The 21,034-nt window shown below is 55.7% G+C and overlaps 1 protein-coding gene across 3 annotated transcripts in view; it reads right to left on the bottom strand.

The window, feature by feature from the left end:
* Positions 1 to 3,567: 3,567 nt before the first annotated feature.
* Positions 3,568 to 21,034, bottom strand: part of CELSR3 (cadherin EGF LAG seven-pass G-type receptor 3) — a 76,334-nt gene continuing 58,867 nt past the window's right edge. For 2 of the 3 annotated variants that reach the window (XR_016350434.1, XR_016350435.1), the window contains exons 24-29: positions 19,663 to 19,869; positions 19,258 to 19,432; positions 17,605 to 17,717; positions 16,703 to 16,782; positions 13,022 to 13,135; positions 12,464 to 12,600 (exon numbers count right to left, since the gene is read on the bottom strand). Coding sequence is in view for 1 of the 3 variants with exons in the window: in XM_014577431.4 (XP_014432917.3) it covers positions 7,473 to 7,500; positions 8,328 to 9,486; positions 10,725 to 10,925; positions 11,340 to 11,513; positions 12,008 to 12,114; positions 12,464 to 12,600; positions 13,022 to 13,135; positions 15,669 to 15,795; positions 16,703 to 16,782; positions 17,605 to 17,717; positions 19,258 to 19,432; positions 19,663 to 19,869 (2,622 nt within the window). In the remaining 2 variants the exon portion in view is untranslated. Of the gene's footprint in view, positions 7,501 to 8,327; positions 9,487 to 10,724; positions 10,926 to 11,339; positions 11,514 to 12,007; positions 12,115 to 12,463; positions 12,601 to 13,021; positions 13,136 to 15,668; positions 15,796 to 16,702; positions 16,783 to 17,604; positions 17,718 to 19,257; positions 19,433 to 19,662; positions 19,870 to 21,034 lie in introns of those variants that run through there. The other variant, XM_014577431.4, reaches the window with a different exon arrangement.

Raw genomic sequence — 21,034 nt, 5'->3', positions numbered from 1 at the left:
CACACTTGCTAGCTGGTCACCCTACCCCCGCTGGCGGGCTGGGTGAGGCCTCAGGCTCAGGGTGAACTGTTCCTGTCCATCTTGTCAGTCCCTGCCAGTCACTGAGCCTGGGGATGGCCCAGTGCCCCTTCCAGAGTGCCTGGCGGAGAAAGAACCCTCCCTATTCATCTATGAGGAGGAGCAGAGGCTGGTAGAAGTCCCAGGAGCTTCCTGCAGAGAGCGCCCTCAGTCTAGGGCAAGTAGTCCAGTTAGAGCCATGAGAACCGCTCCCAGTGGGTGAGCATCTGGGGCAGCAGGAACCGTGGAGAATGTGTTGGGTCTCACCAAGAGACCCCTGGCACCAGTCCTCTCCCATCTCTCAGGCAGACAGATCCCAAACTAGGGCTTTGTAGGTCACAGCCAATGCCCCTAGCCCGAGAGGGGCACTGTTGTGCTCTGTATTGGCAACAGTTTGGCTTCAAACAGCCCCCTAACCTTGCAGGCCTTGATCCTGCTAACAGCTTATCCCGCATGCCCCTGACTTCTCTCCTTTTGTGTCTCCCGCCCTGCCAGCTCCACTCCCTGTCACATCCTCAAGCAACTCTGCACCTTTTCCCATGTGTTTCTTGGTGTAAATCCTTCCTGAAGCCCCACTCCTGACAGGCAGCCCCATCCCATTTGCAGCCTCCTCCTGGGCACTGCCCCCATATGCACCACCAAGAAGTGCCTCTCAGCTTTTCACAGCCAGGCCCCTTGATCTTCCAGCACCCCACGTGGCCACTCAGAGGCAACCCATGCCCAGTGGGGGAGGGAAAACAGGGAGAGAGAGAGAGTGAGGACATCCAGCTTCAGCAATTCAAATTTTGAGAAGCACACGACCCATCAGGGCAGAGCTGGGGGGGGGGGGAGGAATGTGACCCGTTACCCCCTCCACACATGCACACGTAACCTGTGGTACCAACCTATGGTGCCACAGCCATCTCGGGCTCAGCCGAAGTAACCTCGGATGGCTCTAGAACACCCGTGCCTGAACCCACAGGCCACTGAGCTCCTAGGGCAATACACATTGGCACAGGTGGGAGCTTACCTGAGTGTTCTAGGGGGCCAGCTGTCCCCAGTGGCCTATTCTATATGCACTCACATGTGCTCAGAGGCAGGAGTTCCCTTATCTTGTTCTAAAGTGCCCCGTGAGGCTCCTGGGCTGCGTCTAGACTGGCAAGTTTTTCTGCAAAAGCAGCTGGTTTTGCAGAAAAACTTGCCAGCTGTCTACACTGGCGGCTTGAATTTCTGCAAGAACACTGACGATCTCATGTAAGAGAGAGATTTAAATCCCGGGCTTCATGTGCAGCCCCGGTTGCCCTCATTTGCCTACCTCGCTTGAATTAATGAGCTAGTGTAGACATACCCTCGGGTCGCTTCCACCACACCTGGGCTGCTCTTCAATCCTCTCCTGCCCTGCCCGAGAGCCAGCCCTTCTCACTGGGCATTCATCCTCCAGGGGCGCATCCAGCACTGCCCCATGTCCATTAACCTCTCACCACAGGCAGGTTGGAAAATAGGCCAAGTCTGGCCTGGCCTGGCCCGGCCCAGCTCTGTTCTACCCCACCCGTCAGCTGGTCTCTACCAGCACAGAAACTACTTCCTCCCCTCGCCCATTTCTTCCCACTTCAGCTCTGGCTCAGCCAGTCCCGTGCTGCCTTCCGCCCTCTCTAGCCCTGGCTCTCCAGCCTGCAGAGTTCACCACCAGTCCTTCTACTCCTCTCCTGCCTTCAGCCTTCCCCCTAGAATTGCCTCACTTGCTAAGGCTCCCTGATCCTTGATAGGCCCAGGTGCTGCCCTGCCTTCTCTATTGGCTCACCTGGGAGCACCTGCTCTGGCACAGGGGTGCTGGATCTGCTTTTGAGAAAGGGGCCAGCCACCCTGGCCAGGGCCTAGTTGTACACTAGCCAGGAGGCAGCAAGCCTGGATTGAAATACACCAGGAGGCCTCGGGAGAGGGGAGCTCAGAACTTTGTTTGGCCTTATGCCTGGAAGTTTCCTTGCATGACATGCTCTTCCCTTAAAGATTAATTTTTAATTCCGGGAGGGTTGGCAACCCTTCAGCACCTGGAAAACTGACTTTAGAGCTCACAACTTTTAGAGACTGTTTAACCCCTAATTTTCCTCCCCACTTCCCAGATTGTACCTGGGGTGACTGCTGGCTTCCCAGGGTTACCCTGAAGGACCGTGAAGAGGCGACTCCAACTCCAGCTAGCAAAGGGTGCTCTGAGAAAGGCCCTGTTTTCAGTAATAAAGGCAAGGCGGTGTCTAATCAAGGGGTGGTCGACAGTGACCTCTGTGCTCGATTTCTTGCTTTTCTCCTGGCGCGCTCCTGCCCCTTGGCAAACAGAACCTTATGAAGGCATGCCAGCGGGACAGGGAGGGGCTGTTGGCCAGGGCTCAGGCATGGTCTATAGCTTGTAAACATTTCTCCATCTCTTGTTATCAGTGCTCTGTGGCTTAGCACCATGGCTGCTCCCCTGGCACAGAGCGGACCCCTGGGTTCTCGAGGTGCCGCAGTGAGCCAGCTGACATGGTTTGCACCCTCTCCTCACTGCCAATGTGCTTGACTCCCAAGGCTCCCATGGGCTGGCAGCCTCTGGAGATACTCATGGTGGAAGTGTGAATTGCTGCCTGCTCAGAGAAGCATTTTACGCTCCTTGGCTCCAGGGGAGGGGGCACAAAGAACCAGGCAGGGAACTGGCTCACAATCACACACTGGCATGGGCCCCTCACCCCAGAGCCAGCCCTTGCAGGGCCTGGTGGCTCTGAGCTGCAGGTCAGGCTAGAGGGCTCCGGGCAGGGCTGTGTGCAAGGCCCAGGACTGGAGTAGCAAAGGGCTGCAAGTGAAGAGTCTGGCTGAGTTGCCTGGGGCTGGGGAAACACAAGGAGGCTGGGCTGCCCACCAACTTCTGCCCTCTGCTAAGGCTCTCGGGTGTGTTTAGCTGCGGGGGTCTGGATGGGCCCAACAGGACACTAAATGTTTGTATGGCCCCAGTGCTGCAGTGTTAGCTTTCTAACTGCTGGGCTCTTAGCTAGTCCTCCAAACGTTTCCCCCCCTTGCCCTCCTTACACGCCTGTGCCTGCACATCCTCCAGTGGGGCATGTCCCCTCCACTCACAGGCAGACTCAAAGCTCTCACTCCCACCCACCCTTCGTTTGCAAGTTCCCTTTTAAGTGGGGCAGCTGGAGTGGTGATGCGGGTGGGGAAGACTCCATGCCAGCTGGTCAGAGAGGCAGCTCAGCACTTCCAGCTCCCCAGGGAGATTAATTAAGGTCCATGCACTGTATGGTGCATGAGTCTTTGGGGTCTATGTCCCCATCTCCTCTGTGCCATTATTAAAGAGCCGGGAGCAATTCTTGAGCTTTTCTACACCACATCCTAGTTTATATTTTCCTTTCCCTGCTCCGGTGCATGCTGTGTCCCTGCTGGCTTCTGCCCTGCATGGCTGGTCATGGCGGTGGTGTCTGGAGCGTGCTGGGCTGACGGCTATAGCAACAGAATGAAGTGAACTCCGGAGCAGACAGAGATGCAGGAGGGAGCCCAAGACTGTTTTATAGAATTTTATTTTCAAATCTGGGGCTTTCATGGTACAATTTTACATGGCCGGGGTGGAGCCCAGAGGCCTCTCCGCTCCCTGCCAAGAAACCAGGCGGAGGAGAGGAGACAGCCAGCTCACCGGAGGATGCTCTCCACAGGCGAGGCCACAGCAATACAATCTGCAAAGTCATTAGCTAAACGCAGCTTCCAAAGACGGAGGGAGGGGGTCTCCCCTCCCCGGAACATTCTGAGCTGCAAGGCAGCAGGTCGCAGTGGCACAGAAGAGGCCAGGAAGGCCTGGCACAAGGCTAACATCGATGCTGCTTTCTCGTTTTTGGCACATGTCACTGGCTCACCATTTGGCAGGTGAGTGAATTCCTGTGATCTACAAAGCCTTAGAGGGAGGCACCTGGCTCCTGCCCATCTGCCCACAGTGGCAAGCTGGCTATTTTTGGACGGAGCTGAAGACTGGGGCTGTGCTCACCCATCAGTGCAGCCAGTGTGGAGAGCTCTGAGAGGATGTTTCCTGGCGAGCTCTGAGCTTTCGGAGGGTGCCGATACAGCTTGCCACTAGCGTTCACCTGACCAGCAGGCTGGAGAGTGGCAACATTCTAAGGGTTAATGACTATGGTCTCAGATCACCCTGCCCCATCCACAGCAGCTAGGTCCAGCCCAGAGCAACATTGGCAGCTGCCTCTCCTGAACACCGGGCTGTGATCTCCCTCAGCCATCGCTCACTGAACTAACGCCCCTCCAGCGTGAGCAACCCATTCATCCAACCACCCCCTCCAGAAAAACCATTGCACAGAAATTCATGTTCCATTCAAAACCCGGTTCCAACCCAACCCAACCTGCTTTTTGGTGATAACAAATCGCACAGATACCCATCAACTCACAACAGGATGGAAGGTACAATCAGCATTTGAAGAAAGATGCGGTTGTAGAAATCAGTGTAACAAACAGAGCTCTAGGTTCTGGTTATATACAGCCTGAAAAAACAGTGTAAACAAGATTTTGCCTGAAAGGAACATGGTGCTGAGAATGTGCAGCACAGATGGGGGGTCTGCATTCCCCAGCACTATCAGAACCTGCTCTTTCGAGACAGAAGGGTTTTCTTTTTTTGCACCAATACTGTGGCCTGAGCTTTCTGCTCCACAGCACCTTAGAGCTTTGCTTCTGTAAACAAGTAGGTGTGTGTAACCCTCTTGCCCACCAGCTCAGCTCTGGGAGGGGCTGCCTCGTGCTCCCCACTTGCTGCAGTCAGTCAATGCATGATGGGCAATGCAAATTGGGTGGGGACAGGGAGTTTCCTCCACACCTAAAGCACTTGTTCATGTCAGACCCAGGCCAGGAGGCAGCTCTGATCAATTGCTTCCAAGGCAGCGGTTCCCTTCCCCGGCCTGCGGACACTTTGCTCAGGACATAGGCTGGACGGTCACAAGGCCCTTTGCCCCAGCTGCCAGCTGTGGAGCGTATCTGAGAATAGAGTTTTTAATCCCCATTGGCATTTCCATGACTGCTGCTGGTGGCGACATGGGCAGCACCAGGGGAGCCAGAAGAGGCAAACCAGCTTCCATCCTGTTTGCACAATCACTGGAAAAATTTCCCTTGTGTAAACATTACATATTTTGAGTCAACATTATGCTACAGTGTTCTGTGGTAATAAGGCAGTAAATAGGGTGTCTTACTCTGTAAGTGGGTGATAACCAGAGCAAAAGACACGAGGCCACTGAGGGCTGCAGCCTGGAGAGAGACATAGATAGCACCCCATGCTCACTTAGTAAACACATTGCTTTTGACAATCAACATTGACTGCATGGCTGGTTGAGAGGGGCTGGCACCCTCCGGCCTATGGGTAGAGACCGGCTCAGACTGTCCCATCCCTCATGGCAGGGTGAGGTAATGCCTGTGCCTCTGTGGAAAACAGCAGCAATACACCAGTTAAAGGGGGGTGGCGAGGGTTTGCTTCCTGCCATTTTCAGGTTGGGCTCAATAAGCACAAACCCGGCAAAGGAAGTGGAGGGCTCATTAGGGAATAAGCAACGTCCTCGCCCCTTTGGTGTGGGGAGGGATGATCAGCAATCAGGGCAGCTTAAATGTCAAACCTCAGTGCGTTGAGCACAGCTGCCCTCTCCCTCTGGACATTCAGGCCATTCTGAGCTGTGGGCCTTTGCAGCAGGCAGGGCAGCTGCCAGGGGAGCATGAGGACAGGGGCATGCGTGTGGACATGCCCCTGGAGCCTGGAAGCAGGCTCACGCCCACCCTGTTACTGGGATCCGTGCCAGCCAGACGTGCAGCCTGCAGTACAGTCTGAGGGAGATGTGTGCCAGGGACTGGAGTGTAAAATGCAGATAAGAGGTGGCTGCCCTATTGCAACAATGCTGCCCACGCCACTGCCCTACAGCCATGCTCCCTGGCTGGCAGGCCCATCTCAGAGCTCCTCCCCTGTGGGCCACTTGCTGCTAACCTGGGACTTGGGGAATTGCCCACTCTTGGGGCCAGCACAGGAGAAATCTCCCCACTATCCTGCCGAGCACCTGGCTCTACTCCTAGTGTGTATCCTCTCTCCCTGAGCCAGACTGGAACTACAGTTCCTGGGAACGCGAGTGGGGAGGGGGTTTGCTCCAGTCAATGCTAGGAAAACAGAGGACACTGCACATGTTATGGTGGCTAAACAAACCCCCATCGGTCTTCTTCCTCCCCAGTGAGAGGGGCCTGAGGGGGACTCAGGCCTTTGGAGACAGACACTGGGGGAGGGGCCCAGAGTGCAGGGCAGGAGCTCGTACAGATCCGCTTTGCTTTCCTGAGATCTAACTTCACAAATGCGGCTGGGCTTTCCCACTCGGCCCGCTACCAGCAATGGCTGGGTAACCACACAGCTCTGAGACAAACACAGGTTTCTCCCCAGCCCAACACTTCAGTCCAGCTGGGCCCCACCAGCAGCCTTTGCTCCGCACTCAGACTGTAGGAGACTCCTCCAGAGAACTGAAATGCATCGATGAGCTGCAGTATCGGTAGGACTAGCCAATCCAGGCTGCTGGGAGGGCGTGGGACAGGCCCTGGGAGCAGCATGCCAGGAGTGGGGTATTGGCAGGGCTGTGGAGGCCCCAGGGTCAGAACAGCAGGGAGTACTGCAGGTCAGGATTATAGTGCTCCTCCAGGACTAGCCTTCCTGTCCCATATGTCTGCAAGTGCACTGGCTGTCGCTTTCAGGGGAAAGTAAGCCAGATATGGAAGGGAAGGGGACCGGACACAACACAAAGCAAGCTGCTCATTGGGATCTGGGCTGCCTCACACACAACTCCCTGTGGCAAGGCCAGCAGCCCCTCTCATCACAGCCCGGCGTCGCTGTCAAGACAAACACTGTCAGCATCACAGCAAGGGGAACAGAACAGTCCGTAAAAATAACCATAGAAATTCTCTTCTCTCTGATTACAAAGATACAAAATGTATAAAACCCTCCCCTGCCCCATCTCCTGCAGCCACCCCCACCCCGCCCTCTCTCTCGCCTCGCACACACACACGCACACAGTATAGAAATGGTTCAGAAAGGAAGAGTTCGGTCTGTTTGCTTTTGATATGTAACCAGCGGCACCAGTCTGGGTTTGCTCCCGGTGTAGATGCCTCCCCACCTCTGGTGCTGTCCCGTCGAGCAGGCAGTCGGTCAGTGCAGCTCCATTCTGGTGCTGGAACCGGAGACTCCTTCCCCCAGAAATGGTGTGCCTGGCTCTCCCGCCACGAGTTCTCCAGAACCAACGGGTAGGCAGGGCGGGGTGGACCAGGGCCTCCAACCACCAGCATCAGTTCTTTCCTTGTAGGTGCCTGGCACCCAGGGACTCCAAACCTCTGCTGAAAGTGTCTGGCCAGGCCATCATCCCTGCTTCTTCCTTCATCCTTGCAGCAGCTCGGGCCCCTCAGGAATGACCTTCACTTCTCGTTATTCTTCTCAGGGGAAAAGGAAACAAAATTAACAAATGCAGCCTTGCTCCCCAGGCTGAAGTGACATTCCCTGGGACCCCCTTGTGTGGCCAGGGGCTGGGGAAAGCACCATGCACACCTCCTGGTGCAATAAATAGTGCTAATGAGGCAGGGAGGGTCTGGCTGGGGCTCCCGAAACAATGGCCAGGCCAGGCCAGGTACACATCAAAAACAGTGCAGATCCTTGCCCTTGGCCTTACTCATTCACCCAAGTGCCTGCACTGCCAAAGGCGATAGATCTGTACACTCCATGCCTCCTAAAGAGCGTAGCTCAGAGCCACATCCCTCCCGCAGTACCCAGGAGTGGTACTGCACCCAACCCCTTCAGGTGCCAGAGAAGCTTAGGGACGCCCTGTGGGTGAGCGACCTGGAATGCCCCACCCAGTAAGTACTTTTAGGACCTAGTTTGAGGGGGTTGATCCCATTTCATCAGGAGGGTTTATGCGTTCAGATCCCATACTGCAGGTGGAAATCAGTGTTCCCTGTAAGCTGAGCACTTGGGCAGCCAGCCAGGAGAGATTCAAATGCTACCCAGCCCGTTGGCAGGGTGCCCACAGCCAGCAGCATGTGTTTCTTAGTGGTGCACATCCGCAGATGCTTCAGCACACATAAAATGTGTTCCACACATGGATGGAAAAACTTTGAGGGAACATTGGTGGTACTGCTCAGTTATCCAACAACCATGGGCTGAAGAGCAACCCTGCAGCCAGGAGACATAAACTATCCTCTGGTTAACTTGCAGCATGGACTGCAGGACCTGAAAGCCACCCTGGAGAAGAGGAAACACTTACTCTGAATCTGGCGACAGCTCAGAGATACTGTGGGATGTAGCAGAGCGAGGGGTTGATGGGCACAGGACAGAAGGTGTTGAGGAAGTCTGCACAGCAGAAGGAGTTGCTGTGGTCTGAGGGCCAGAGGGAGTACTGGAGGATTGCACAGAGGACAGGACAGAAGAATTAAAAGATGCGAGGATGGAAGAAAGGATATCTAATTGCTCAGTGGAAGGATGTCGGCTAGGGATTGCTTCCAGATTTTCCCTAGAAGGCTGTCTCCTAGACAGAGGTTCCAGATTTTCTCTAGAAGGAAGCCTTCTAGAAAGAAGTTCTAGATTTTCTCTGGATGGCTGTCTTCTAGAAAGACATTCTAGATTTTCCCGTGATGGGTGCCTACTAGGCACTGTATCCAGATGCTCTCTGGAATTAGATCTTCTGGATAAAAAGTCCAACTGCTCTCTTGAAGTTTGTCTAGCTAAGGCTAGCTGGTCCCTGGAAGGCTGTCTTCCTGAAAGCAGATCCAATTGTTCTCGAGAAATGTCTCGACTTGATAAAGTGTCCATTCGATCTCTAGATATTTGCCTACTAGGCAAAGTGTGGAGCCACTCTCTAGAGACCTCCCTTACTGGCCCACAGTCTAGTAGTTCTCTTGACCCAAATCGACTGGGTAAAGTATCTAGATGGTCTCTAGAACCCTGCCTCTTGGGCAGCGTGTTCCCATGATCTTTCTGATCATGCCTGGAAGCTAATGTATCTAAGTCTTCTCTAGATGCATGCCTGCTGGGTATATTTTCCAGATGTTCTCTAGATCCATGCCTACTAGGGATGATGTCCAATTGCTCCCTCGATCCAGGTCTCTTCAGAATGGTGTCTAGCTCCTCCCTGGACCCATGCCTGCTGCGTAGAGCTTCCAAGCATTCTGCAGCATCGTTCCTGCTCAGCTGGTCTCTGGACATCTGCCTTCTCATCAGCATGTCGAGTTGCTCCCGGGAAGAGTACCGACTAGCTGGCTGAGACAGGCTGCCTGTGCCAGAGTAGATTCTGCCATAAGAGGCAGCAGGAACAGCTCGGTGACCCAGGGTGGATGTTTTGTACCACGAAAGCTCATTGGCCATTCTGCCAACCGATGGTAAGCCTTGCAGAGCTGGAGGATACTGGAGACGATTCTTCAAAATCCCTGTGCAAACAAAGCAGACAGTGAAAAGAACCCCTGTAACCAGTGTTCCCTGGAAGCTGAGCTCTCGGGCAGCCACCCAGAAGAGATTCCAATGCCGCCCAGCTGATTAGCAAAGCACTTGCAACCCGCAGCTTGTATTTCTACTGGTGGTGCACGTCTACACATGCCTCAGTGCACAGAACATTTATTCTGTGCATGGATGGGAAAAAATTAGAGGGAACACTGCCTGTGACAGCACAAACTACCCTGCTCACCATGTGCAAGAAAACAAGGACAAACAACTCAGCTTGGTGGTCTGGGCAGCCCTGCCCTTCTTTGAGATCATGCCAGGACGGAGGAAACTACCTCGCGTGTTTGCATGTTGCAAAGCTTTTGAGATCACAACACCCTGAGGCCCAACACCACCTCCCCTCCCCCGTGGATGCTCGCCCTGGACTACTAGACGCAAAGAGAAGCCATTCCGGTAAGTGGCTTGCCTGTAAGAGCGTGGCTTAAAACTGCAGAGGAGACAATACCAAGGCTATCTCCTATTCTATCCCTTGGAATCATGTAGGGGCAGTTATAGCTCCATTCACCCAAGGGACGTTTCCCTCTTACCTCCATCCCTAGGTCTCTCTCTCAGCTTAGTTTCCCCCTCACCTCCATCCCCAGGTCTCCCTCTGAGCCTATCAGGCTCTTCCTTTTCCAACTACTGGTGGACAGCCAGCCCCGCACCTCTCCTGCCTGCAGCCTGTTGTTTCTCGGGGCAGTTAGTTACGGCCTTGGCCCAAAGGCGGCTATTTCCCAGTTGACAGCAAAACCCACAGTTCCATTCCCCCTGCTTCAGGAACTGTCCTGCCCACTGGGGCGAGAGCTGGTAACTGAAGAAAAGATTCAGAAGAGAAGAACAAAGCCCTGCCACAATAGCTTCTTTGTTACCCCTGCTGAGAGCCCCAGGATCCTGCTGTTCCTTGTGGGGGCTGGACATACCGCCAGGGACAAGGACAGGGCAGCTCCAATGCAGCCTGCCAACCTGTCAGCAACAGGCACCTGTATGCCTCCTTCCATGACATCCAAGTGCCCTGCCGGCTTCACTGCCTGCTGTGCTTAACACGGTGAGTGGCTGAGCTCAGCCCTACCAGGGCGGTCTGGGAGTGCCTTCCATACTCCGGACTGCAACCGGTGGGAGATGGTGCCGGCTGGCAGGTGGGGGTGTGCCCATTGGGGAGCACTAGGCTGGCTGCTCTGAGCCTAGTTACCTTTCCTCTGGCGCTGGGTCTGGGTGAGGGAGTTCTCATCCCCACTGGTCAGCGCCAGCTCCGTCTGGTTGTTGTTGGCAGCGTCCTTGCTGATGTCAAAGCCCAGCTTCCGCTCAGACCCCCATTTCTGCAGGGCGCAGGGGTGAACCTCGCACTCTCCCAGCGCTGGCCAATAGGACATCAGGTCGTTGCCATCCGTGTCTGGAGAAGAGCAGGGCAGAATACCCAGGTGGGGGGAGGGGAATCAGAGTTATTCCCAGCTGCGGAAGGAGCAGGGTCTGACACAACACTCACTGGGATACTGGTGGTCCTGCAGCCCTTGGGACTGTAACGAGCTGCGGGGCTTGCAGGAGCAGAACCAGATGGGAGGGAAGGGGTGATTTTCCTGCCTCTGATGGAGACATCCCCTCTCCAGGGGGGCCTAACCCACCCCTGCCAAAGGGGCCTACTCCCAGGACTCCCCCAAGCCGGTCTTTGCCTATGAAAGGCCTTACATTGCATCAGACAGCAGGCACCATCAGAAAAACACCCCATGGGAGGAGACTTGGACCCAGGTGGCCACGGTGGCTTCCAGGCAGCCCCCAGCCCATGGCAGGGCTCTCCCACGGTACTTGCCTTTGGGAGTGGTGCTGGCAGGGTTGGCGAGAAGCCGCTCACTGTGCGCAGCCCGTTTGAACTGGCGCTGGAAGCGGCCCCGGAGGCGCACGTTCTCCTCGCTCTCTGAGGACGGGATGGAGAGACTGCGCTCCTCATCTAGGGAGAGGTCGCTGTCCGAGTCAGAGTCTTGGTCTGTCAGGGCACACGCAGGAGGAAGCAGTGGGGATGGGGGCAAGAGGAGGGCTTTTGAGCAGGGCAGAGAGGGAAGGAATCTGGTTTCTGGGCTTTGCCTGCAAGTGTCCTGGGGTTACATCCCCCCGATCTAGCACAAAACACGGATGCTGTGTTGGGACATTGCCCAGCCCAGGCCATGACCCCAGTTGGGCGTAAGGGGGCTGCCGTTCTCTCCCCCCCAGAAGCCAGTTGGCTGGAGGGGGGCACTGTTTGGAGACCTGGGCGCTCCCTCCTCCCTGCTGGTGGAGCGCACTCCAGAGTCAGAGAGAGACCGTGGGGAGTGGCTGGTGTCCAGGCTGCAAAGGTGCTGCAAGGATCTGCCAGAAACATCCCCCTCCAAGCCCTTTCTCACTCGGGTGGGAAAGGCCACTTGCTAGGGCAGCTGCTGCACAGCCCTGGGCCTTCTCACAGCCACAGACAGGCCCGGGCAAACGGCCTGGTCTGAGCCTTACCTCCCCCTGCGTCACGGTGGAACATGGCCACATCGAGGTCGGTGGGGCCGGCGTGACCGAGCAGGCTGTGATCGAGGGCTGAGCCCTGGCGCGCCATCGCGTTCTCTCTGAAACACAGAAACACTCAGACCGGCAGCACCGGCCCCTGTCCCGGGGTAACGGAATGTTCTGCTCTCACCTCCCACACGCGCACCTGTGCCTGGCGGAGAGTCAACCCGTGTGGTCAGAGCCCGGCGGGGGGGCGGGCCTGGAACAGCAAGTGCTGCAGGGCAGGAGCGGGGGCCCTGGCAGAGCTGGGCAGGGTGTCCCAGGACGGAGGGCTGGAGCGGAAGAGGCAATGCCCTCCCCGTTCCAAAGTGTGCCCTGCTCCCATCACCCTGCATGTCTGTAGTTTCTCAGCAGTGGCTAGGTGGGTGGGATCATTACCAGATGCCTCCCCCTCTGGCTGCTCCCTACCTGAGGTAGCCCCTCTGGCTGGAATGGGTGCGGGCTGAGTGCACGCTGCTGACCGAGGAGATGGTGGAGGCCCCCAGGGTGATGCGAATGAGGCCACTCTCCTCAAACAGGGCCGTGTTATTATAGGCGTTGGGGCCCTGGCAAGGAAGAGACGTGGGAAATTTGTTAGGCCGACTTTGGAGCACCCGAGTCTCGAGATTCTCTCCCCACCCCGGCCCAACGCTGGACTGGGCGGGGTGGCCTGTGTCGGTTCAGGAATGCCCAGTGTCAGGCCCAGGGAAGGGGCTCCCCTCCTTGATTGGCAAGGGTCCCAGCAGGCTTCCCATGAGGCACAGCGCTCAGCACAAGAATTCAGACAGACTGGGCCTAGGGGGAGCTGCCTGGTAGAGGAATCTCCCCCAGCCTCTTGTAGCAGGAGAGCAGGGTCCTGTTGAGCTGCATGCTGGGGGCAACGAAGGGCCCAGTGGGGGATGCCCTCTCAAGCCAGGTGCGGTCTCAGCTACGGAGAAGGCCTCTGCCTTTGGGCTCACATGCTGGGCAGCGCCCTTCTACACTCACCTGAGCAGATCTAGCCGCCTCCTCGCCCTGACTCTTCTTGCCAAGACAGGCCAGTTTCCAGGCCTCCTGCACCTCTTCATTCAGGACGCAGAACAGAACCAACACGGCCAGGCCCTGGGAGGGAGGGGAAGGGAGGCTGTGAGCCTGCCCGGTGAGGGCAGGAAAACATTCGACGTGGCAAGGAGCCCCGCACCTGCACTCTCCCTGGCAACGGGGCAGTGCTGAAGGTTGGCTTTGGCCATTTGGGAGTGTGCTAATGGAATCAGTCAGCTCTCCTCACCTGCACGGCCTGGCACTGCATCCAGCTACTTGCATTTCAGTCACATCTACACCACCCCCTGGCCTCCAGCACAGTGCAGAGCGCTGCACCTAGAGCCCTGACAGGGCACCATCCCCACAGAGTGACTGGGTGGCCCCTAATTCATTAGCCTCTGGAAGAGGAGGGAGCATGTGGGTCCCCCCTGGAGAGTTCTTCCTGCAGGCCAATTCCCTCTGGCTCTCTGGCCCTGCTATCACACCTGCATGAGACCCAGCAGTGGCTGATCCACTGTCTCTTTCCAGGAACCAGTGCTCGAGGGTAGAATTGCTGGGGACTGACAAAGCTTTGGGCCACAGACAGTTGCTAACACGGGCACTCTGCAGCCGGCGCAATGACTCAGTGCCAGGAGCTTGGGCTCACAGGTCTACCTGGTCCCTGGGCCCCCAGAGACTTACAAGGAGGCCTGCTTGCTGCAAGCTCCTGGGCCCAGGAGAGAGGAGAGTGGGGAGAGGGGCAGCCGAAGAGCTAAGGGGTAAGTGGCAAAGGAAAACTGAGACTGGGCAGCCCTGGTTCTGTGCTGTGCACGCAGTGGTCAGCAGCAGCTGCAGGCACACAGCAGTTGTTCCAGGCCCACAGGGCCCACAGACTAGCAGGAGGTCACAGTGACAGCAATGAGCCTTAGCAGACCTTGGCTTTGGAGGTGATGGGGTCTCTTTGGGGATGGGCTGTCATTGGCTGGGATGGGGGTAACTAGCGGCTGTTAGGTTGCCCCTGGTTGCAGTTCCCAGCAGCCCTTGTGCTCCCACTTCAAAAACAGAGCTCTTTTCTAACCACGGAAAGTCCTCTGAAGATGATCATTCGTGTCCCATTCTGTCCCGGAGCAGGGCTGCCTCAGCTTGGGCATCATTCATTCATAATGACCAACTCATCTGGGCTTGCACCTGAAGTCTCTTCTTGGTGCAGCAGATCTCTGTTCCTCTCCAGCCGTGGTTACAACCTCTGGCGTACAGACCCTTGGGGGTCCGCAGACCATGCCTAGGGGGCCCTTGAGAGGCTGCTGTTTCCTTAGAACAGCTGTTTTCAACCTGTGGCCTGAGGACCCTCCGGGGGCTGCAGATTAGGTCGGAGGCTTCCAAAGAGGCTTTTAGGGACCCACAAATGAAAAGAAGGTTGAAAACCCTTGGGCCAGGCTACAGAATTAGAAGGCAACCATGGACAATGGCCACCGGAGGGAGCAGTCAGCTCATGAGTGAGAAGAGCAGCAGGAGGGTGCCTGAAATCAGCAGCTCCCAGGGCAGAAGCCAGAGGTCTCGGGGACTAGTGAGCAGAGAGGAGTGACAGAACGGAGGGGCACAGTCACCACGGGAGGGTGGGTGCAGCTGCTCTCTGGGGAACACTCCAAAGGCAGGGGGCCAAACCCACAGGGGAAGCACAAGGGGCTGCGGGGTTTGTGCCTGCGTTTGTATTAGTGCACGTGTCTGAAGTGTGCACCAACCTCAGCTTGTCTCTGTGACATGTACCAGAGAAGCAAGAACAGCCAGAGAGAGAGAGAGAGAGTTTGTGTGTGTGTGCGCGCGCATGTGATGAGAGTGAGCCCATCACCACGTAATGGTCCGGGTGTGTGCATGGGTGCAAATGTGTGTGAGTGACAGCCCATCAGCAGGTGTGATCTGTGTGTGTGTGTGTGTGAGATCTGTGTGTGTGTGTGATCTGTGTGTGTGTGTGTGTGTGATCTGTGTGTGTGTGTGTGATCTGTGTGTGTGTGTGTGTGTGATCTGTGTGTGATCTGTGTGTGTGTGTGTGTGATCTGTGTGTGATCTGTGTGTGTGTGTGTGTGTGATCTGTGTGTGATCTGTGTGTGTGTGTGTGTGTGTGTGTGTGTGTGATCTGTGTGTGTGTGTGTGTGTGTGTGTGTGTGTGTGTGTGTGTGTGTGTGTGTGAGAGATCTGTGTGTGTGTGCGCGCACAAATGCGTGGCAGAGCCCATCAGCAGATGGGGATTTGAGATATTTGGAAGAATCTGTTTTGTGTTGCTTTCCTAAGGTAACCTGCTTGCCGGGTGAAAGCTCAGTGCAGAGCAGCACTTGGAGTGGGAAGACTAACCCCTGGGGGCTGCTATAGTACTGCAGCGCTGGACTGGGCTGGGTGCATGCATGGCAGAGCCAGAGGAAGCACAGGAGTGGGTGCCATCAGACCCCAGCTCACAGTTTCCCGTCTTTCCCGCCCTCCTCTTTTCTGTCTGGTTGCCCTTTAACCTGCCTTTCCATTGTTCCCCATATTTTCCCCATCACTGTTCCTTGTCCAAAGGCACCAGTGAGAGAGACTCCCCTGAGGAGAGGGGCAGAGTTCCTGCTTGGCCTCTGGGGGCGGAGGCAGGATGGAGAGTTACCTGGAGACTGCAGAGGACAGTGTGGAGGTAGTGGAAAGCCAGGACACTGTTGTTGACAGCCAAGAGGCCAAAGAGCCAGGTAGTACTAATAACTAGAAGCAGAACAAAGGAGCTTCGCAGGGTCATGCTGGAGAGACAGAGAGAGAGGCAGACAGATACACACAGAGACAGGGTGGAGCAGTTAGAACCTCTCGTTAAATCTACAGTCTAGCACTCAGAGACAGAGACAGAGGGGAAGTACACTCTGGCCCTGAGCCTCCGGCTCCCCACACCGCTCACCAGCACCACAGCGTGACAACACACACCCTGCAGCATGGACACCATGTGGCTGCAGCATGTGTCCAGCCCACGGTCCCGCACCCAGTCTGGAGAGATCGCTCCTAGCGGAGCATTGACAAAGCATGTAGGATCACACAGCCACAGCCCCCAGATGCTTCTTTTCTGGATGAGACAGACAGGGCAGTTCAGACCCAGTAGACGCAGGGCAGCCATTTGGGCTTGGGGAGGCTGAAGGCATGGCTTGGAAGAAAGCAGCAAAGGCACGAGTGGAGAAGATGCAAAAGGGGCATTTTGGAGGGCTGGGTAGAGTGCAGGCAGCAAGACAGGGAGAAAGAGAAACAAGCACTGAGACAGAGGCTGGATCAGAGCCCTGGATACAAGGACAGGAGGCAGGAATGAAGAGGGCAGGTGATGGGGAGCCGGTGAAAGGGTTTGAAGAGGGATTCACATGGGCGGAGCAGTGGGAGAGGAAGCATTTTTCAGCAGAGGACAGATGGACAGACTGGAGAGGAATCTGGTGAGATGTGGGGGCCTGACAGGAAGAGTCTATGGGTGCAGGGATGAGAAGCAAGGACAGAGGTTAGAGAAGCGACTGATATTGGCAAAAGAAACAGCTGTGGAAGTCGACATCCCAGGCTGAATCTGGACCACAGGGAAGCCAGGCAGATGCTGACAGGGATGGAGAAGGGGATGGCTTGTGGGGAAGGGAGAGTCGCTCAGACCTTCCACAGGGATCCTGGTCAAGCCATACTCACAGAACTGATTTCTTCTTGGTCTCCTTCTGGCCGGGGGCACATGACATCCTGGCCACCAGCAGGAACATCACCCCATTCATCTGAAAGCAGAGAGACTGGTTAGAAGCTGCTCTGTTGCTAGGCTTTTGCTCTCCAGTCCTGCCATCTCCACTGTGCACCTCCACAAGCTCCTCCACCTGCTCCTGAATGGGAAGCCGAGCTCTGTGCAGGCCTGGGCTTACCCAACTCCTCCTCCATCTGCTCTGCACAAGCCCCACTTCTCTGGCCTACATCCTCCTGCCTGGGCTTGGGGACATGTGACAAGGGGGAGGAAGAGACACAAGAGAAAGGTACAAACCGCAAGGGACAGAGGAAATATAAATGGAGGCGGCAAAGCAATGAAAGGAAGATGCAGCAGAAACCAGGGGCGGGTAAGCGGAAGGCAAGGGCTGCCGACACACAGAGTACAAAGAAGGGGAGGACGTGGGGCAATCGTGGGCAACCAGTGGCCCAAGGGCCGGCTCATCAGGGTTCTATGTGCCCATGCACAGGGTTGCCAGTTTCTGCCAGTTTCGGTCCATGTCATTTTTTCGTACCAGTGTTACTAAAGTGACACGCATGTAAAGCAAGGGCACGTGAAGTGAGGTGCCTGCTGACTGCACACAACATCGACTGTTAAAGCCATGTGCTCCCTCTGCATCCAATCGAAGAGCCGCTATTGGTCCATCAGCAAACCTACAAAATCTAAGTATGCAACTGCTCCCGCTCCAGCCCCTCCCCTATCCGAGGAGGCTGCCTGGGTTCTGAAAGCAGCCCACCGAGATGAAGGAAGGCCACTCATGCGGCCCACTCCCTAGCCGAGGTTGCCCATTGCTGACGTGGGCGGTGGGTAGGGACACGGCATGAAAACGAGAGGCATTTACCACAATGACGACAGTAATGGGGCCTGCAAAGCTCCAGACCAGCTTATCTTGGATAGAAATCCAGCAGAAATCAGGGTTCCCATAGCCGTCAGGGTCCAAGCCAACTGCCAGTCCTGGGGGGGAAAGAAGGGAACGGTCAGCCCCAGGAGACAGTCACCCACGAGACACGGGTCACTTTACACGTCCACTATGGCCTCTTCCGCCGGAGGAACAGACCTTTCGAAAAGCAGAGACCAAACGTTGGCCAATGTAGCTCAACATGCTCCTTGGAGAGCAGCAGCACTGTCCTCATTCACAGACGAGGAAGACTGCGGTATGGAGGGGAAATGACTTGCCCAGGGCCACAGCAGAGAGCTGGGGCAGAAGCTGGGACAGAACCTGTGTCTCTTTGCTGCCAGTGCTTCTCCTTCCCATTCTAGCCAGGGCTTCTGGTTGAGCTGCTGTATCAATGGAAACATCTGCCCATGGCTAAGCTGTCTCTCCTGCTTCGGGAGGGCCGCATCCTATGCCTTACTGCCTTGAGATGTCCCCGTGAGCAGAGCTTCACACCAGGGCGTTTGCTGCCAGGAACACAATGCCCCCAGTAGAAATGGCCACTGGGAAATGAACAAGATGAATAACCAAAGAACATCTGCGTCCCAAGCTGTGAACCTTAGAATGGCAGGAGCTTCATGGCCATTGGGTCAGAAAGGATGAGAAGCCTTGTAGGTTCTTCTGTAGGTCTCTGAACCCCAGGGACATTTCACAGCGGAAAACAACGGCTTGTCCTCTGCGGTGACATCTAGCCTATCAACCATTAGGGGTGGTATAAATACAAGGGCTACGTCTACACTGGCCCCTTTTCCGGAAGGGGCATGTAAATTTCACCAGTCGTCGTAGGGAAATCCGCGGGGGATTTAAATATCCCCCGCGGCATTTAAATAAAAATGTCCGCCGCTTTTTTCCGGCTTTTAAAAAAGCCGGAAAAGAGCGTCTACACTGGCCCCGATCCTCCGGAAAAAGTGCCCTTTTCCGGAGGCTCTTATTCTTACTTTGAAGTAAGAATAAGAGCCTCCGGAAAAGGGCACTTTTTCCGGAGGATCGGGGCCAGTGTAGGATCGGGGCCAGTGTAGACGCTCTTTTCCGGCTTTTTTAAAAGCCGGAAAAAAGCGGCGGACATTTTTATTTAAATGCCGCGGGGGATATTTAAATCCCCCGCGGATTTCCCTACGACGACTGGTGAAATTTACATGCCCCTTCCGGAAAAGGGGCCAGTGTAGACGTAGCCATAGTGTCTTCATTGCTGCCTTGCAGCTAAATAATTCCTGCACCACCGCGTAGCTCACTGTACCTCCATGGTCTAGGGGCTGTCGATGGGGTTGCTCCTGGCTAGACTCATGCAGCACAAACTCACACAGTGGCAAATATGGATGCCCACAGACATGCACATACATCCCCTGTACACCTCTTCCCCCACCAGACACATGGCCATAGAACCGGAAAGGAAACAAGTTCAGCGCTGGTATTGATCGAAGAGGGTTTCTGAGGCCAATGCCTTTGGCATAGCCTAAGACCAAGCAGTTTCCATGCTGAAGCAAGTCTTGTCCATTTCCTCCCTCCCTCCGAAAGGGAACCTGTCTTCCCAAGCATCATCACCCAGCACGCGGTACCTACCGGTGATGATGGCAGGCACCCCCCAGCCAATGGCGTAATAGAACCTCATGGCCCCGAAGTTGACGTTGCGTGCCTCAGTCTGCATGCGGTAGATGTGGAGGCCCTGCACGAAGAGCCAGGCGAAGGTGGAGAGGAAGAAGTAGTGCAGCAGGATGGCAATCACAGTGCAGAGGAACTGAAAGGAGCAAATCATCACTCTCAGCATGGACAGCCCATCCAGATGGGAAAGGGGAAGGGCCCCTCCTTGCTTGGCAGAGTCACCCCCGGAGCACTTCGGACAGCCCCAGTCTGCTCTGTGCATTTACTCTGTTCTCCTAGGCCTTCTTCCCACCCCCTTGGACTCCCCCATGTGACAGTGCCACCTCCACCCAGCAGCACTCAGGACTGTCTCCTCCCACCCTTTACCTGATGTTCAGTGCGGCTGATGCCCAAGAGGAAGAGCAGCTCAGAGAAAAAGAGGGTGACGGCTATGTTGGAGTGGATGCCCCGGGTGTTGGACTTGAGGCCTTTCAGACATGTCAGGAAGGAGAAGGTCAGCAGCAAGGCCACAAGAGAAAGAGACACCAGGGAATAGGTGACAATGGCCAGGGTCTCCAGGTCACCCTCCAGTTGCTGCAGATGGAAACCCAAGACAAAAGGCAGAGTCAGGCGAGAAAGCACTGAGCACGCGTCTCTCCCTCCAGCTGGGAATTAGATGGAGAAGCAGCCTGGCATTTTCTGCCCTGTTTCTGTAGCAGGCGCTGTCTGCACGTCTGTCACTCAGAGATCTACCCAGAACCTTCTGGTGCGTTTCAGTCAGGGGTGGGCAAGCTACAGCCTGTGGACTGCATCCAGTCCCTCAGTGCTTTTAATCCAGCCTTTAGGATCACCTGTCTGGCAGCACAGTGGGGCTAAAGCAGGCTCCTTGAGGGTATGTCTAGACTGCATCCCTCTGTCAGCAGAGAGATGCAGATTAGGCAGGTCAAGATTGCAAATGAGGTAGCGATTTAAATATCCTGTGACTAATTTGCATAAACATGGCCGCCCCGTTTTGCCGACTCAGCCCTTTGTCGGCAAAAAGCGACAGTGTAGAGGGGGATCTGTGGAGAGAGAAAGCCTGCAAGGAGGTTTATAGGATCTGTTGAAAAAGGCTTTCTTTCTCAACAGTTCCCTCTCTAGACTGCCGCTTTTTGCCGACAAAGTGATGAGTCGGCAAAACGGGGCAGCCATGTTTGTGCAAATTAGGCACAGGATATTTAAATCCCTGCCTCATTTGCAATGTCGACCTGTCTAATCTGCATCCCTCTGCTGACAGAGGGATTCAGTCTAGACATGCCCTGTCTGCCCCGACCTTACACCGCTCCCAGCAGCAGCTGGCACCTCCCTGCAACTCCTAGGAAAGAAATGGCTGGGAATGGGGAAAAGTGGCCAACAGAAGCTGCAGGGGCAGTGTCTGTAGGTGAGGACAGTACATGGAGCTGGCTTCTCTCCCACAAGAGCTGCTGCTGGATGTGCCGGCTTCTCCCAGGGGTCATGGTAGTGGGGGATCCTGCCTTAGCCCTGCTGCGCCATCATCTGGGAGCCACCTGAGGTAAACGGTGCCCAGCTAGAGCCTGCAACCCCTGCCCTGACTGCCATCTGCACCCTCTCCTACACCTCCCCCCCTCTACATTCATGAGCTCCATACAATTTCCCTGCCAAATATGGCTCTTGAGCTAAAAAAGTTTGCCCACCCCTGGTTTAGATCATGGTCCTCAAAGCACCAGGGATGCTCCCTTCTGCTACTTGTCCCATCACC

This window comes from Pelodiscus sinensis, chromosome 11, assembly GCF_052426305.1.
Source record: "Pelodiscus sinensis isolate ZL-2025 chromosome 11, ASM5242630v1, whole genome shotgun sequence".
Classification (NCBI taxonomy): Eukaryota; Metazoa; Chordata; order Testudines; family Trionychidae; genus Pelodiscus; species Pelodiscus sinensis.
This window is presented reverse-complemented; position numbering and strand designations above follow the sequence as displayed.